This window comes from Lucilia sericata, unplaced genomic scaffold, assembly GCF_015586225.1.
Source record: "Lucilia sericata isolate MDLA Ls3-8-SP2 unplaced genomic scaffold, ASM1558622v1 Contig000624F_arrow, whole genome shotgun sequence".
In the NCBI taxonomy this organism is placed as follows: Eukaryota; Metazoa; Arthropoda; class Insecta; order Diptera; family Calliphoridae; genus Lucilia; species Lucilia sericata.
Genome location: NW_023994630.1, coordinates 206460 through 222500, shown reverse-complemented (window position 1 = coordinate 222500; position 16041 = coordinate 206460). Strand labels below are relative to the sequence as shown.

The following is a 16041-nucleotide window of genomic DNA, read 5'->3' as shown; positions in this document are numbered from 1 at the left end:
AAAAAGAAGCAAATGAAACTTGTGAAGAAATTATAAAACCAGACAAACAAATACAGCAGCAACATGAGGAAGAAAACCAACCTTTACAGCAACAGCAAAAACAAGAAGAACAGCATGAACAACAAAATTTAACGGAACCCCAAGCAGGAGAAGAAGATCAGCAACAAAAACCAGAAGTGGAAGAAAAACTATTAGAAGCAACTGCTGCACCACAACCAGCTGTTGAAAACAAGCCACCAGAACCCCAAACTATAGCCTATGACGAGCATAATGACGAAGAGGAGGAGGACGAGGATGATGATGAAGAAAAAGAAACTTCCCAGAAATTGGTTATAGATATACCCGATGAAGAAGAAGAAGAGGATGAGGAAGAAGAAAAAGATGATTTAGAGGAAGAGGACAATGATGTTATAGCCTTGGATGATTTACCGCAAGAGGTATTAAAACAAAAAGTAAACGAGAAAGCTTCTCCAAAACCAGAAATGGCAGATGCTATAATAACTTTATCCGATGGCGAGGAAGATATTCCCGCCAGTGAAGAGGCTATTAAACCGGGTAAAGTACAAAAACGTCGTAGTATGGGTGCTGCCTCAGTGACTGCTGGTCAAGATGAAGAACGTTTTCGTTTGAAAAGACGTAAAATTAATGTGGCCGGTGCTCCCAAAATGCCCCTAACCGGTAGGTATCAAAATAATGGAATATTTAATGAATTTTGCTATTTATTGTGTGTTTATTATGTATGACAAGGCTATGTTCGCTATATGAACGATAGACGTGACTCGTTGCGCAAAGAACATCCTTCTAAAACTGCCATGGAACACACGAAAATGATTGGTGAAGAATGGCATGCTTTGCCATCGGATGTTAAGGCGAATTATTTGAAGGCTGCAGATGTAGATAAACAAAGGTAATTATGGAAATTTGTTTTGAAACTAGTTTAAGGAAGAGATAATCTTAAGGAAATTAGAATTTATATAACGGTAGCAGAAGTTGGACTCAGCAACATGCTAAAAACAATTTTCATTATTTTTGCTGAAAAATTCTTATTTTTGGAACAAATTATGTGAAAGCATGATTAACGAAATAGTTTTTCTATGCAACGGTTCAGTAACTTCAGTACTTTTATCAATGTTTTTAGGTTCAAATTTGTCATCCCGTTTACAAAATTTAGGGAAGCTTCAAAGAAACTAAACATCGTTATAACAATTCCGGAAATAGTTCTCTTTTTGGAGATTTAACCGTCACTAATTTTGTGATATTTTGTTTTTTAATACTTACTCTTTATTTTTTAAAAAGGGGACCCGTCGCAACTCCTTCGTCCCAATCTGCGTCACAATGTAAATAATGCACCTCTGTAATGATTAGAATACACTGACAAAAAATTTGTAAATCTTTCTAACTCTCAAAGAGAAAATGAAAGAAATTGAGCAAGACTAAATAAGGATAAAAATTATAATAGAATTTTTGTTATTTCCTTGCAATATTGCAAATAATGCAACACTGCAACGATCAGGTAGTCGAAGGCGTATCAAAAGAAAGTATAAATTTAATAGTTTATTTTCAGTCCTACTATACGCACTACCTGTGAAAAACAAATACAGTCATTTTATCATATTTTGTAAGTATTTAATGAATATAAACTCTTTAAAATATTTCTTGATAAAAGTGTTTTAACTTCAAAAAAGTGTTATCCTTTGTAATTTTTTCGTCATTTTAAAGTCCTTTAAACAAAAGTAAAAATGTCCAATATTAGTTCAAACTTCATTTTATTCAGAAACGAAATGGAATATTTAGTCCATAATATAGTCTAAAGTCTAGTCTATAGTCTAGTCTATAGTTTAGTCTATTATCTAGTCTATAGTCAATTCTATAGTTTAGCCTAGTCTATAGTCTGGTGTATTTTCAAGCCTATAGTCTAGTCTAGTCAATACGGTGAATCATCACGTCCAAATTTATGCAGGTAAAAGTCTGGAACCTCCATGTTTACGTTCCAAGCTTGTCTTTATTTACTGGAATCAGTATATAAGTCCATCATCCTTTTTGGGTGTTTCCCATCTACTTTGCCATTTTTGCATGGTTTCGTTGCGCTCCAAGATCTGTCTGTTGCATCTTTTGTCTCCAACATTCACTTTTTTCGCCGCATGCAGTCTGTATATCTTATCGGCTGCTACATCTAGTGGGACAATTAAGCATATTGCATCTAAGGAAATGGTTCTACAACCGCTTTCTTACATATGAATACATTTCATTTAAGAAGCGTGCCCCCTTACTGCCATCGCGACATCGTCAGCAAATCCGATGATATTCGTTTCTTCAGTTATGTTCAGCTTTGGCACCTCGTTACACATTATATTCCACAGAAGAGGGCCTAAAACAATCCTAGTGGAACTCCAGATATTGAAGGCAATTGCTAAGAATCTTTGTGAACACTTGTGGCTTGTCTTTTAATTCCAATCAATTTCTACCTAAAGCACTCTTGTTTACTCCTTCTGATAAACATTTGGAGGTCTCGTCTGGCTGACTGTTATGAATGTCGCCGGATATTTGAGCCATGATCTTTTTCTTTAAATATTTCTTTTGCTTTTAAACATTCCCGTCTGAGATCAGCGTTATTAGAGTCCCAACAGTACTTTGGTTCCAGACTGACTTTTTATTAGCATGACGGCATCACATGCAATTTTTAGAGCATCCATAAATAGAGCTTTATCGATGTGAGTAGCAGAGATAGTCTAGTCTATAGTCTAGTCTATAGTCTAGCCTATAGTCTAGTCTATAATCTAGCCTATAGTCTAGTCTATAGTCTAGTCTATAGTCTAGTCTATAGTCTAGTCTATAGTCTAGTCTATAGTCTAGTCTATAGTCTAGTCTATAGTCTAGTCTATAGTCTATTCTATAGTCTAGTCTATAGTCTGGTCTATAGTCTAGTCTATAGTCTAGTCTATAGTCTAGTCTATAGTCTAGTCTATAGTCTAGTCTATAGTCTACTCTATAGTCTAGTCTATAGTCTAGTCTATAGTCTAGTCTATAGTCTAGTCTATAGTTTAGTCTATATATAGTCTATAGTCTGGTCTATAGTCTAGTCTATAGTCTGGTCTATAGTCTAGTCTATAGTCTAGTCTATAGTCTAGTCTATATACTAGACTATAGTCTATAGTCTAGTCTATAGTCTAGTCTATAGTCTAGTCTATAGTCTAGTCTATAGTCTAGTCTATAGTCTAGTCTATAGTCTAGTCTATAGTCTAGTCTATAATCTAGTCTATAGTCTAGTCTATAGTCTAGTCTATAGTCTAGTCTATAGTCTAGTCTATAGTCTAGTCTATAGTCTAGTCTATAGTCTAGTCTATAGTCTAGTCTATAGTCTAGTCTATAGTCTAGTCTATAGTCTAGTCTATAGTCTAGTCTATAGTCTAGTCTATAGTCTAGTCTATAGTCTAGTCTATAGTCTAGTCTATAGTCTAGTCTATAGTCTAGTCTATAGTCTAGTCTATAGTCTAGTCTATAGTCTAGTCTATAGTCTAGTCTATAGTCTAGTCTATAGTCTAGTCTATAGTCTAGTCTATAGTCTAGTCTATAGTCTAGTCTATAGTCTAGTCTATAGTCTAGTCTATAGTCTAGTCTATAGTCTAGTCTATAGTCTAGTCTATAGTCTAGTCTATAGTCTAGTCTAGTCTATAGTCTAGTCTATAGTCTAGTCTATAGTCTAGTCTATAGTCTAGTCTATAGTCTAGTCTATAGTCTAGTCTATAGTCTAGTCTATAGTCTAGTCTATAGTCTAGTCTATAGTCTAGTCTATAGTCTAGTCTATAGTCTAGTCTATAGTCTAGTCTATAGTCTAGTCTATAGTCTAGTCTATAGTCTAGTCTATAGTCTAGTCTATAGTCTAGTCTATAGTCTAGTCTATAGTTTAGTCTATAGTCTAGTCTATAGTCTAGTCTATAGTCTAGTCTATAGTCTAGTCTATAGTCTAGTGTATAGTCTAGTCTATAGTCAAGTCTAAAGCACCTAAAGCACTCTTGTTTACTCCTTCTGATAAACATTTGGAGGTCTCGTCTGGCTGTCTGTTATGAATGTCGCCGGATATTTGACCTATAACCTTTTTTTTAAATATTTGTCCTGCTTTTAAACATTCCCGTCTGAGATCAGCGTTATTAGACTTCCAACAGTACTTTGGTTCCAGACTGACTTCTTCTTAGCATGACTGCATCACATGCAATTTTTAGAGCATCCATAAATAGAGCTTTATAGATGTGAGTAGCAGAGATAGTCTAGTCTATAGTCTAGTCTATAGTCTAGTCTATAGTCTAGTCTATAGTCTAGTCTATAGTCTAGTCTATAGTCTAGTCTATAGTCTAGTCTATAGTCTAGTCTATAGTCTAGTCTATAGTCTAAGTCTTAGTCTAGTCTATATCTAGTCTATAGTCTAGTCTATAGTCTAGTCTATAGTCCTAGTCTATAGTCTAGTTACTAATAGTCTAGTCTATAGTCTAGTCTATAGTCTAAGTCTATAGTCTAGTCTATAGTCTAGTCTCTAGTCCTAGTCCTAAGATCTATAGTCTAGTTCTATAGTCTAGTCTATAGTCCTAGTCTAATAGTCTAGTCTAATAGTCCTAGTCTATAGTCTAGTAGTCTATAGTCTAGTCTAAAATAGTCTAGTCTATAGGTCTAGTCTATAGTCCTAGTCTATAAGTCTATTCTATAGTCCTAGCTATAGTCGAGTCTATAGTCTAGTGCTATAGTCTAAGCCTAGCTAGTCTATAGTCTGTAATAGCTAGTCCTTTACTTCTAACCTTAAGTCTAGTATATAGTCTAGTCTATAGTCTAGTTATAGTCTAGTCTATAGTCTAGTCTAGAGTCTAGTCTATAGGTCTAGTCTATAGTCCTAGTCTATAGTCTAGTCTATAGTCGAGTCTATAGTCTAGTCTATAGTCTAGTCTATAGTCTAGTCTATAGTCTAGTCTATAGTCTAGTCTATAGTCTAGTCTATAGTCTAGTCTATAGTCTAGTCTATAGTCTAGTCTATAGTCTAGTCTATAGTCTAGTCTATAGTCTAGTCTATAGTCTAGTCTATAGTCTAGTCTATAGTCTAGTCTATAGTCTAGTCTATAGTCTAGTCTATAGTCTAGTCTATAGTCTAGTCTATAGTCTAGTCTATAGTCTAGTCTATAGTCTAGTCTATAGTCTAGTCTATAGTCTAGTCTATAGTCTAGTCTATAGTCTAGTCTATAGTCTAGTCTATAGTCTAGTCTATAGTCTAGTCTATAGTCTAGTCTATAGTCTAGCCTATAGTCTAGTCTATAGTCTAGTCTATAGTCTAGACTAAAGTCTAGTCTTTACTCTAACCTTTATTCTAGTATATAGTCTAGTCTATAGTCTAGTTTATAGTCTAGTCTATAGTCTAGTCTATAGTCTAGTCTATAGTCTAGTCTATAGTCTGGTCTATAGTCCAGTCTATAGTCTAGTCTATAGTCCAGTCTAGTCTATAGTCTAGTCTAGTCTATAGTCTTGTCTGTAGTCTAGTCTATAGTCTAGTCTATAGTCTAGTCTATAGTCTAGTCTATAGTCTAGTCTATAGTCTAGTCTATAGTCTAGTCTATAGTCTAGTCTATAGTCTAGTCTATAGTCTAGTCTATAGTCTAGTCTATAGTCTAGTCTATAGTCTAGTCTATAGTCTAGTCTATAGTCTAGTCTATAGTCTAGTCTATAGTCTAGTCTATAGTCTAGTCTATAGTCTAGTCTATAGTCTAGTCTATAGTCTAGTCTATAGTCTAGTCTAGTCTATAGTCTAGTCTATCTATAGTCTAGTCTATCTATAGTCTAGTCTATAGTCTAGTCAATAGTCTAGTCTATAGTCTAGTCTATAGTCTAGTCTATAGTCTAGTCTATAGTCTAGTCTATAGTCTAGTCTGTAATCTAGTCTGTAGTCTAGTCTATAGTCTAGTCTATAGTCTAGTCTATAGTCTGGTCTATAGTCTAGTCTATAGTCTAGTCTATAGTCTAGTCTATAGTCTAGTCTATAGTCTAGTCTATAGTCTAGTCTATAGTCTAGTCTATAGTCTAGTCTATAGTCTGGTCTATAGTCTAGTCTATAGTCTAGTCTATTGTCTAGTCTATAGTCTAGTCTATAGTCTAGTCTATAGTCTAGTCTATAGTCTAGTCTATAGTCTAGGGTATAGTCTAGTCTATAGTCTAGTCTAGTCTAGTCTATAGTCTAGTCTAGTCTATAGTCTAGTCTATAGTCTAGTCTATAGTCTAGTCTATAGTCTAGTCTATAGTCTAGTCTATAGTCTAGTCTATAGTCTAGTCTAGTCTATAGTCTAGTCTATAGTCTAGTCTAGTCTATAGTCTAGGCTATAGTTTAGTCTATAGTCTAGTCTATAGTCTAGTCTATAGACTAGTCTATAGTCTAGTCTATAGTCTAGTCTATAGTTTAGTCTACAGCCTAGTCTATAGTCCAGTCTACAGTCTAGTATATACTATAGTTTGGTGGATTTGCCTAGATTTTAAATAAATTGGATAAAAATCTCCATATATTTAATTTTTTTAGCGAATAAGTTCTTAGTTGTTAAATTGTCTACAAAAAATATGTTCTTCACTTAATTTTAAACTCAATAATTCACTTTGTTTATGATAAAACCTCAACTTTATATTTGTCCTCTTGTATTTAACCTAAACACTCAAAAAGATCCTGCACTCTTCAAAGAAAACAACGTTTTTTGAAAAATCATCTTTTGTTTGACAACTTTCTCTTTGCAGATATGTTAAGGAATTGCATAGTTTTCTAAAATCACGACCCGATATTTTAGCCAGTGAATTGGCTAAAAATAAAATACGTAAAACCGGTGAAAACAATAGTCCTAATCCAACAGCTAACGCTGCAGCAGCTACGTCCTCTAATAACAAACCAGTACTTAAAGATAAACCACAAATAAATGAAACAGCGAAGGCTAAGGATAACATCAGCAAGGATAAAATGAGTAAAGACAACATGCCCTCAACCTCTACAGCACAACAGGTCACAGAGAAGTTGAGTGGAAATGATAAAAACAAACGTAAACGTACACCCACACCGCCCACTTCCACTACCGCCAACAATAATACAAATACAACAACTGCCAATACTTCTAACACAGCGACCAGCAGCAGCAGTAATATCACTTCCACTATTGTTACACCCACACCCGGAGAAATACCCATTTTCACTAATGAATTTCTGGAACATAATAAAATCTATGACATGGAATTGCGTTCTCTTAGGAAATCTAAAACGGATTTGGAACAACAGAATTCGGTATTAGAGAAACATGTTGAGAATATGAAATTCGGGGTAGAGAAAATGGTCACCGAGAACAATGAGTTAGAAGAGAAGAATAGACTTTTGGAAATTTATTTGGATAAATTAAAACGGAAATTGGCTTTGGCCTTGGGGGGTTTGCCCTTGCCAACGGCACCCAATGGTGCCACGGTGGAGAATATAGATAAATACATGCAGGATCTATATAAAATGTCCACTTCTAATTCGCATGGCCCGGCTACTTTGAATAAGGCTAAGGATATTATTAGAAAATTAGATTTACAAATACAACTCTAAGTTTATTTATTAATTTATTCCATATTTGGATTATTTACAACTTTTAACTTTGAACTCTTTTACAGAAATTTTAAATATCCCAAAACCTCGCTTTTCTTACAATATTATTTTAAAGTATTAGCTCTGACGTCTTAATAAACAAATTATCTGATTTTAATGGAAATTATTTATCTATCGTTAATTCTTTTTAAATCCTGTTATTTTGTTTGTTTAGACGCCATAGCATTTCATTGGAAATTTTTCTTATTTTACAATTTTTTCTATGATTTACTTAAACCTTTTTATGTTTATTAAAATACATTCATATTATTTATGAAACCTTCCTAATGTTAAGTTTATAATTTTGTTTATATAACAAAAGGAATCCCATTACAAACTAATTTTAAGTGCTCGTTTTACAATTAAAATAAATTAATTTTTGTGGTTTTGAAAATAAATTCATATAAAACATTCCTCAAAAATTTAAAAATTCAACTGTTTGTTTCCTTATCTGTTCATTAATGATGAAACCAAGATGTCCTAGAAGTTTGCAGTTTCCATGGACCAATAATAGTCTACTCAATAGTCTAGTCTATAGTCCACTCTAAAGTCTAGTCTATAGTCTACTCTAAAGTCTAGCCAATAGTCTATAGTCTACTCTTTAGTCTAGTCTATAGTCTAGTTTTAGTCTACTATTTAGTCTAGTATATAGTCTAGTCTATAGTCTAGTCTATAGTCTAGTCTATAGTCTAGTCTATAGTCTAGTCTATAGTCTAGTCTATAGTCCAGTCTATAGTCTAGTCTATAGTTTAGTCTATAGTCTAGTCTGTAGTCTAGTCTATAGTCTAGTCTATAGTCTAGTCTATAGTCTAGTCTATAGTCTAGTCTATAGTCTAGTCTATAGTCTAGTTATATTCTAGTCTATAGTCTAGTCTATAGTCTAGTCTATAGTCTAGTCCATAGTCTAGCCTATGGTCTAGTCTATAGTATAGTCTAGTCTATAGTCTAGTCTATAGCCTAGTTTATAGTCTAATCTATAGTCTAATCTATAGTCTAGTCTATAGTCTAGTCTATAGTCTCGCCCATAGTCTAGTCTATATTCTAGACTATATTCTACTCTAGTCTATAGTCTATTCTAGTCTATAGTCTACTCTTTTGTGTAGTCTATAGTCTAGTCTATAGTCTGGTCTATAGTCTAGTCTATAGTCTAGTCTACAGTCAAGCCTATAGTCTAGTCTATAGTCTAGTCTAGTCTAGTCTATAGTCTAGTCTATAGTCTAGTCTATAGTCTAGTCTATAGTCTAGTCTAGTCTAGTCTAGTCTATAGTCTAGTCTATAGTCTAGTCTATAGTCTAGTCTATAGTCTAGCTATAGTCTAGTCTATAGGTCTATTGTCTATAGTCCTAGTCTATAGTCTAGTCTATAGTCTAGTCTATAGTCTCGTCTATAGTCTAGTCTATGTCCTAGTCTATAGTCTAGTCTATATTCTAGTTTCTATAGTCTAGGTCTATTTCTAGCTAGTCCTAGTCCTATAGTCTAGTCTATAGTCTAGTCTGTAGGTCTAGGTCTTTATTCCCTAGTCTAGTTCCATAGGTCTAGCCTATGGGTCTAGTCTATAGCCTAGTTTATAGTCTAATCTATAGTCTAATCTATAGTCTAGTCTATAGTCTAGCCCATATATCTATATATATATGTTCCTTTCACTCTCGGGGGAGCATAGGGCCATAACAAGTTGGTTCCAATAATCTCGATCTTCGACTCTGTGTTTGACTTCGTTCCACTTCATGCGCAGTCTCGAGAGTTCTGTTATTAGTTGCCGCTTCCAGGTGTGCGCTGGTCTCCCTGCTCGTCTGCTACCCTGCGGGTTCCAGTCTAGGCATTTCTTGGCAATATCATCGTCTGGTTTACGAAGGGTGTGACCTATCCAGCTCCATTTCCGCTTAATTATTTCTGTTTTAATATTCTGCTGGTTTGCCTCTATCCAAAGTTGGTGGTTGGATATTGTTACGGGCCAGAAAATACGTAAGATCTTGCGGAGGCATTTGTTGAGAAATACCTGAAGACTTTGCACGTCACGTGGTGCCATGTTCCAGGTTTCGCAGCCGTACAACAGAGTTGATTTTATGTTGGAGTTAAACAATTTTATCTTGGTTTGTCTCGAAATGTTGGAAGATTTCCAAACCGGGTTTAACTGTGCAAATGCATTCCGTGCCTTATTTATGCGACTGGATATATCCGCTGCTGAGCCACCAGTAGTATCAATTGTGCTACCCAAGTAGCAGAAGGACTTAACATCTTCAATATCTTGTTCATCTACGAAGAAACGTCGATCTGTGTTGCTATTAATGCGGAGCGATTTTGTTTTGGGTATATTTATCTTCATCCCAACCAATTTTGCAATGTCACTGATGGTAGAAATTTTAGACTGCATCTCTGAGAATGAGTGGCTAAGTAGACATATATCATCGGCATAATCTAGGTCCTCCAACCGTACTTGTAAGCCCCACATAATGCCTCTATTATGACGACTTGTTGCCTTATGCATTACATCATCGAGGACGCAGTTAAAAAGTAGAGGTGATAAGACACAGCCTTGTCTAACTCCAGTTTTAACTGTAATCCTGTTGCTCAGTTGTCCTTCATGCAGCACACGGCAAGTGGCATTCCTGTAAAGGGCTTTGATTAGCCGAGTTAGTTTTTCGGGGACACCCTTACATACAAGAGAGTTCCATATAGCGTTATGGTTGAGTGTGTCAAAGGCCTTCTCAAAGTCTATAAATATGAGGTATAATGGTGACCTCCGTTCCACTGATTGCTCAACTATAATCCTAAGACTGTTAACTTGGTCAACACATGATTTACCGGAGCGAAAACCAGCTTGCTCATTTCTGAGAGATGGGGAAATTGTTGTCGATAGCCTATTGTTTATAATATGTGCAATTACCTTATTTATCATGCTTAGCAAGGTTATGCCTCTCCAATTCTTTTTGTTGGTCAAATCACCCTTTTTGGGAAGATTTATGATGACTCCATCAGACAGCTCATCCGGCAGGGATTCATGGGTCCAAAATGCCCTAATAATGGGTTCTAGCAATCGTGCACTAGTTGTTCGGTCGGCTGTAAGAAGTTCCGGAGAGATTTTATCCAAACCAGGTGATTTGTTTGGTTTAAGGGATCGTATCGAGTTGTTAATTTCACTTATTCCAGGGCAATCAGTAGAGATGCTGGTATTTGGTGTATGTGAAGCACATTCGCAAATGGGTTGACATTGAGCAGTAGGTGTTGATAGCATGCCGGAGTAAAAACTCTCCCAAAGTGTAACCTGTTGAGTTTTAGATGTTATAAGTTCCCCCGCATCGTTCCTTAAAGGTTTTCCGGTCGATAATTTCCTATTTGTCAGCTTGTTAACAGTTATATACAGGTCCCTTAGACGATGGGTTTCAGCCGCTGCCTGAAGTTCATTCGCTATATTGTTGGTCCAATTGCGTTTATCCTTCCGAGCACTGCGTTTCACCTCAGAATTAAGGCGCGTGTAAAGATGCTGTTGAGTGGCCTTATTAGAGCGGGTTTTACTGGTATGCACAGCGTTCTTTGCGACTTTCCTCTGCTGAATTAAGTTCCACGTGGTATCGCTAATCCATTCCCTTCTACCAGTAGTCTTAAACCCCAGGTGTTTTTCCGCTGCCTTAGTGAAAATTTCCCGGACATGTTGCCATGTTTGGGTTTCCCTATTAATTGAGGCACATCCTGATAATTCGTTACTGAATAGGTTGGCGATTTCAGGGGTTTTCAGCTTTGCCACATTGAATCTCCTCTGAAATACAGTGTTGTTCGTTCTTATAGCCGTCGTGACCGTCTAGCCCATATTCTAGTCTATATTCTAGTCTATAGTCTACTCTAGTCTATAGTCTATTCTAGTCTATAGTCTAGTCTATAGTCTATTCTAGTCTATTCTAGTCTATAGTCTAGTCTATAGTCTACTCTATAGTCTAGTCTATAGTCTGGTCTATAGTCTAGTCTATAGCCTAGCCTATAGCCTAGTCTATAGTCTAGTCTATAGTCTAGTCTATAGTCTAGTCTATAGTCTAGTCTATAGTCTAGTCTATAGTCTAGTCTATAGTCTAGTCTATAGTCTAGTCTATAGTCTAGTCTATAGTCTAGTCTATAGTCTAGTCTATAGTCTAGTCTATAGTCTAGTCTATAGTCTAGTCTATAGTTTACTCTATAGCCTACTCTATAGTCTAGTCTAGTCTTATAGCCTAGTCTATAGTCTTGTATATAGTCTAGTCTATAGTCTAGTCTATAGTCTACTCTAGTCTATAGTCTATTCTAGTCTATAGTCTAGTCTATAGTCTACTCTATAGTCTAGTCTATAGTCTGGTCTATAGTCTAGTCTATAGCCTAGCCTATAGCCTAGTCTATAGTCTAGTCTATAGTCTAGTCTATAGTCTAGTCTATAGTCTAGTCTATAGTCTAGTCTATAGTCTAGTCTATAGTCTAGTCTATAGTCTAGTCTATAGTCTAGTCTATAGTCTAGTCTATAGTCTAGTCTATAGTCTAGTCTATAGTCTAGTCTATAGTCTAGTCTATAGTCTAGTCTATAGTCTAGTCTATAGTCTAGTCTATAGTCTAGTCTATAGTCTAGACTATAGTCTAGTCTATAGTCTAGTCTATAGTCTAGTCTATAGTCTAGTCTATAGTCTAGTCTATAGTCCAGTCTATAGTCTAGTCTATAGTCTAGTCTATAGTCTAGTCTATAGTCTAGTCCATAGTCTAGCCTATGGTCTAGTCTATAGTATAGTCTAGTCTATAGCCTAGTTTATAGTCTAATCTATAGTCTAATCTATAGTCTAGTCTATAGTCTAGCCCATAGTCTAGTCTATATTCTAGTCTATAGTCTACTCTAGTCTATAGTCTATTCTAGTCTATAGTCTAGTCTATAGTCTATTCTAGTCTATTCTAGTCTATAGTCTACTCTATAGTCTAGTCTATAGTCTGGTCTATAGTCTAGTCTATAGCCTAGTCTATAGCCTAGTCTATAGTCTAGGCTATAGTCTAGTCTATAGTCTAGTCTATAGTCTAGTCTATAGTCTAGTCTATAGTCTAGTCTATAGTCTAGTCTATAGTCTAGTCTATAGTCTAGTCTATAGTCTAGTCTATAGTCTAGTCTATAGTCTAGTCTATAGTCTAGTCTATAGTCTAGTCTATAGTCTAGTCTATAGTCTAGTCTATAGTCTAGTCTAGTCTTATAGCCTAGTCTATAGTCTTGTATATAGTCTTGTATATAGTCTAGTCTATAGTCTAGTCTATAGTCTAGTCTATAGTCTTGTCTATAGTCTAGTCTAGACTATAGTCTAGTCTATGGTCTAGTCTATAGTCTAGTCTATAGTCTAATCTAGACTAGACTAGTCTAGTTTAGTCTATAGTCTTGTCTAGTCTAGTGTAGTCTATAATCGAGTCTATAGTCTAGTCTATAGTCTAGTCTATAGTCTACTCTAGTCTATAGTCTACTCTAGTCTATAGTCTACTCTAGTCTATAGTCTAGTCTAGTCTAGTCTAGTCTATAGTCTTGTCTAGACTATAGTCTAGTCTAGTCTAATCTAGTCTATAGTCTAGTCTAGCCTATAGTCTAGTCTATAGTCTAGTCTAGCCTATAGTCTAGTCTATAGTCTAGTCTATAGTCTAGTCTGTAGTCTAGTCTGTAGTTTAGTCTATAGTCTAGTCTATAGTCTAGTCTATAGTCTAGTCTGTAGTCTAGTCTGTAGTTTAGTCTATAGTCTAGTCTATAGTCTAGTCTGTAGTCTAGTCTGTAGTTTAGTCTATAGTCTAGTCTAGTCTAGTCTATAGTCTAGTCTATAGTCTAGTCTATAGTCTAGTCTATAGTCTAGTCTATAGTCTAGTCTATAGTCTAGTCTATAGTCTAGTCTATAGTCTAGTCTATAGTCTAGTCTATAGTCTAGTCTATAGTCTAGTCTATAGTCTAGTCTATAGTCTAGTCTATAGTCTAGTTTATAGTCTAGTCTATAGTCTAGTCTGTAGTCTAGTCTATAGTCTAGTCTATAGTCTAGTCTATAGTCTAGTCTATAGTCTAGTCTATAGTCTAGTCTATAGTCTAGTCTATAGTCTAGTCTATAGTCTAGTCTATAGTCTAGTCTATAGTCTAGTCTATAGTCTAGTCTATAGTCTAGTCTATAGTCTAATCTATAGTCTAGTCTATAGTCTAATCTATCTATTTAGTCCAATTTGTATATCGAAACTTTTCCTATTCTTAATTCACATAAGGAGTAAAATAAATTTACCTTTATAGTATCCAAAGAGTTAAAAACTTATAAACAAACATGTTATGATAGTTTTGCAATTAAAACAATGTCCTTTAGCTACTTAATAACCTTGAGTCTCTATATAAATTCTTTTGCTTTAACATTTCTTATCAAGGGCAAACCTTGCGCCACCACTTCTGTTAATAAAACATTTATAGTTTTGTTGACTTTGATCTCACTATCAGCAAATAGGAAATCTCCACAGACACTCAAAAATATTCCTAATTAAAACAAATGCTTAAATAATACCCACAGGAGATTACGGCAAACATGACTAAACATAAATTATAGTAAATTATTAGAGCAGATATTTTTGTGGTCCAAACACTTTTAAGGGTGATTTTCGAAAAACTGCATTTTGCAACCCCTCCTCCAACAAACTCTGTTCACATTTGCTTCTGTTTTTCATATCGAAATTGCATTTGAAATGGTAATAAATGTTTTGTTTTAGGTTCAAGAAATGTCATTTGTAAAATGCATAATAATGATGATTTTCTACAGAGATTTTTGTATTCGGGAATCGTTTACATACAAGAGGGTGGTTTTAATCTATAGAGTCGTTTGTAAAGTTTTGTAATAATGACGTCACGTGTGGGTTGGTAAATAAATCTGTTTCAAAAAAAAAAAAGCAAAAAACAAAGATGTTACTGGAAGTGTATTATTTGAATGCTTTATATTCCGCATAGTGTTTGGCACGAGATCAAAGAAAATAAGTTTTTTTCGTATATTTATTTAGTTTTAAATATTGATTTCTGGAATTATGACGATAACGGTGCTTACACTTGAATAAGTTATAAGGTTTTATAGTTGTTTGTGTTTTTATTTAAAGTTACTTTTTACTTTGGATTTAGATATTGGGTTAGATGCTTGTACAGTGACTCAACTCTAAACGGCTGTTGGGTATAGTGGTTTGCAATTCAAGAATATCCTAGATCTCTTCATAGATATCTAGAGCGGCAAGAAGAACTTCGGAGTTCCCGGATTCTCTTTAAGAAAGTTTCAGAACTCCCTTACAAGCTTTTACATCACCAAATCAGAAGTTTAACTTGAATATGGATTCATCGAAAGCACTCTCATCTATAGTGACCCGTTTGAGGTTATTTTAGGCAATCACACAGAAGGATTTTGACACTTGTGGCCGGGAAATTGTTATTTTACTTGTAATATCATCATTGGAAAGTAATCATTTAAGCGCATTAGAATCGGCTAAATCGGCATCGCATCCAAAAAGCTTTCTATATAGCTTTTTTTAAATAGTTATTAATAGATAATGCCGCATATTCTGAGCGTTTTTCAGCTAATGATTGCTGGAAATCGGTGCAGGATCTCTGCAATAGGTTATGTTCTTCAGGCTTGGCCCCTTTGTGCTTGCCTACTAGCGAATATAAAAGAGATCAACATAGATTGAAGTAGAGGATCAACAGAAGAAAGGGAGAGCTTTAACTTTCATAAAGCATATTTTCGAAACATGATTCTTGACGGCTATGATGGGAACATTACAAAACTTCTCTATATCCCATTCTTCCAACAACATTAATGCTTTAGCCGGTACATCAGCAATACTGTTGCCGTAATTGTCTAATTACTCCTTGACCCAAGCTCAACAGGTTCTTCTTTTCCCGCTAATTATTTCAAGCTCATTCCCTTGGCTGTGGTTTTGCTAGATAGTAGATTATTTAAATGTCTCGCCTTCTCATTTAAAGACGCTTGGCATTAATATACTAGTTCAGATGTGTTATGCACGACGATCGGGGACTTAATAGCAGCTTGGCTGTCCTTATAATCACTGATATTTCAGCTTGAAGTATAATGTAGTCATCATTGAGTTTGGATCAGATTTTAGTGCCAAATTATTCAATGAAGGTGCGACCACCAATCCAATTTTGGATCTATCTGTATGAACAAACAAACTACCCATATTGAAGAGAATAAAATTGTAGTCCTTGGAGATAACAGGTTTAACGCTTCTGTTAAATGTTGGTACCGGAATACAATTATCAATGATATTGTTAGAGAAAATTTCAACAATCATAACATGTTTCCTGGAAATAAACCGCATTGAAAATTGCTAGTTATGTAGCCATGATGTCCAATGATAACCTGTTAGGCGGAACGAACATTGCTTTAGTAGGAGGTGTTTTCTTAGCATCACCA

At 35.1% G+C, this 16041-nt stretch overlaps 1 protein-coding gene across 1 annotated transcript in view; it reads left to right on the top strand.

Annotated features, from left to right (window-relative positions):
- LOC119606798 (high mobility group protein 20A) overlaps window positions 1–8057 on the top strand; it is an 8232-nt gene extending 175 nt beyond the window's left edge. The window contains exons 1-3 of the mRNA XM_037960393.1: window positions 1–678; window positions 748–907; window positions 6754–8057. The exon at window positions 1–678 is cut by the window's left edge and continues 175 nt beyond it. Of these exons, the coding sequence (XP_037816321.1) occupies window positions 1–678; window positions 748–907; window positions 6754–7588 (1673 nt within the window). The 3' untranslated portion in view covers window positions 7589–8057. The remainder of the gene's footprint in view (window positions 679–747; window positions 908–6753) is intronic.
- The last annotated feature ends 7984 nt before the right edge of the window (window positions 8058–16041 follow it).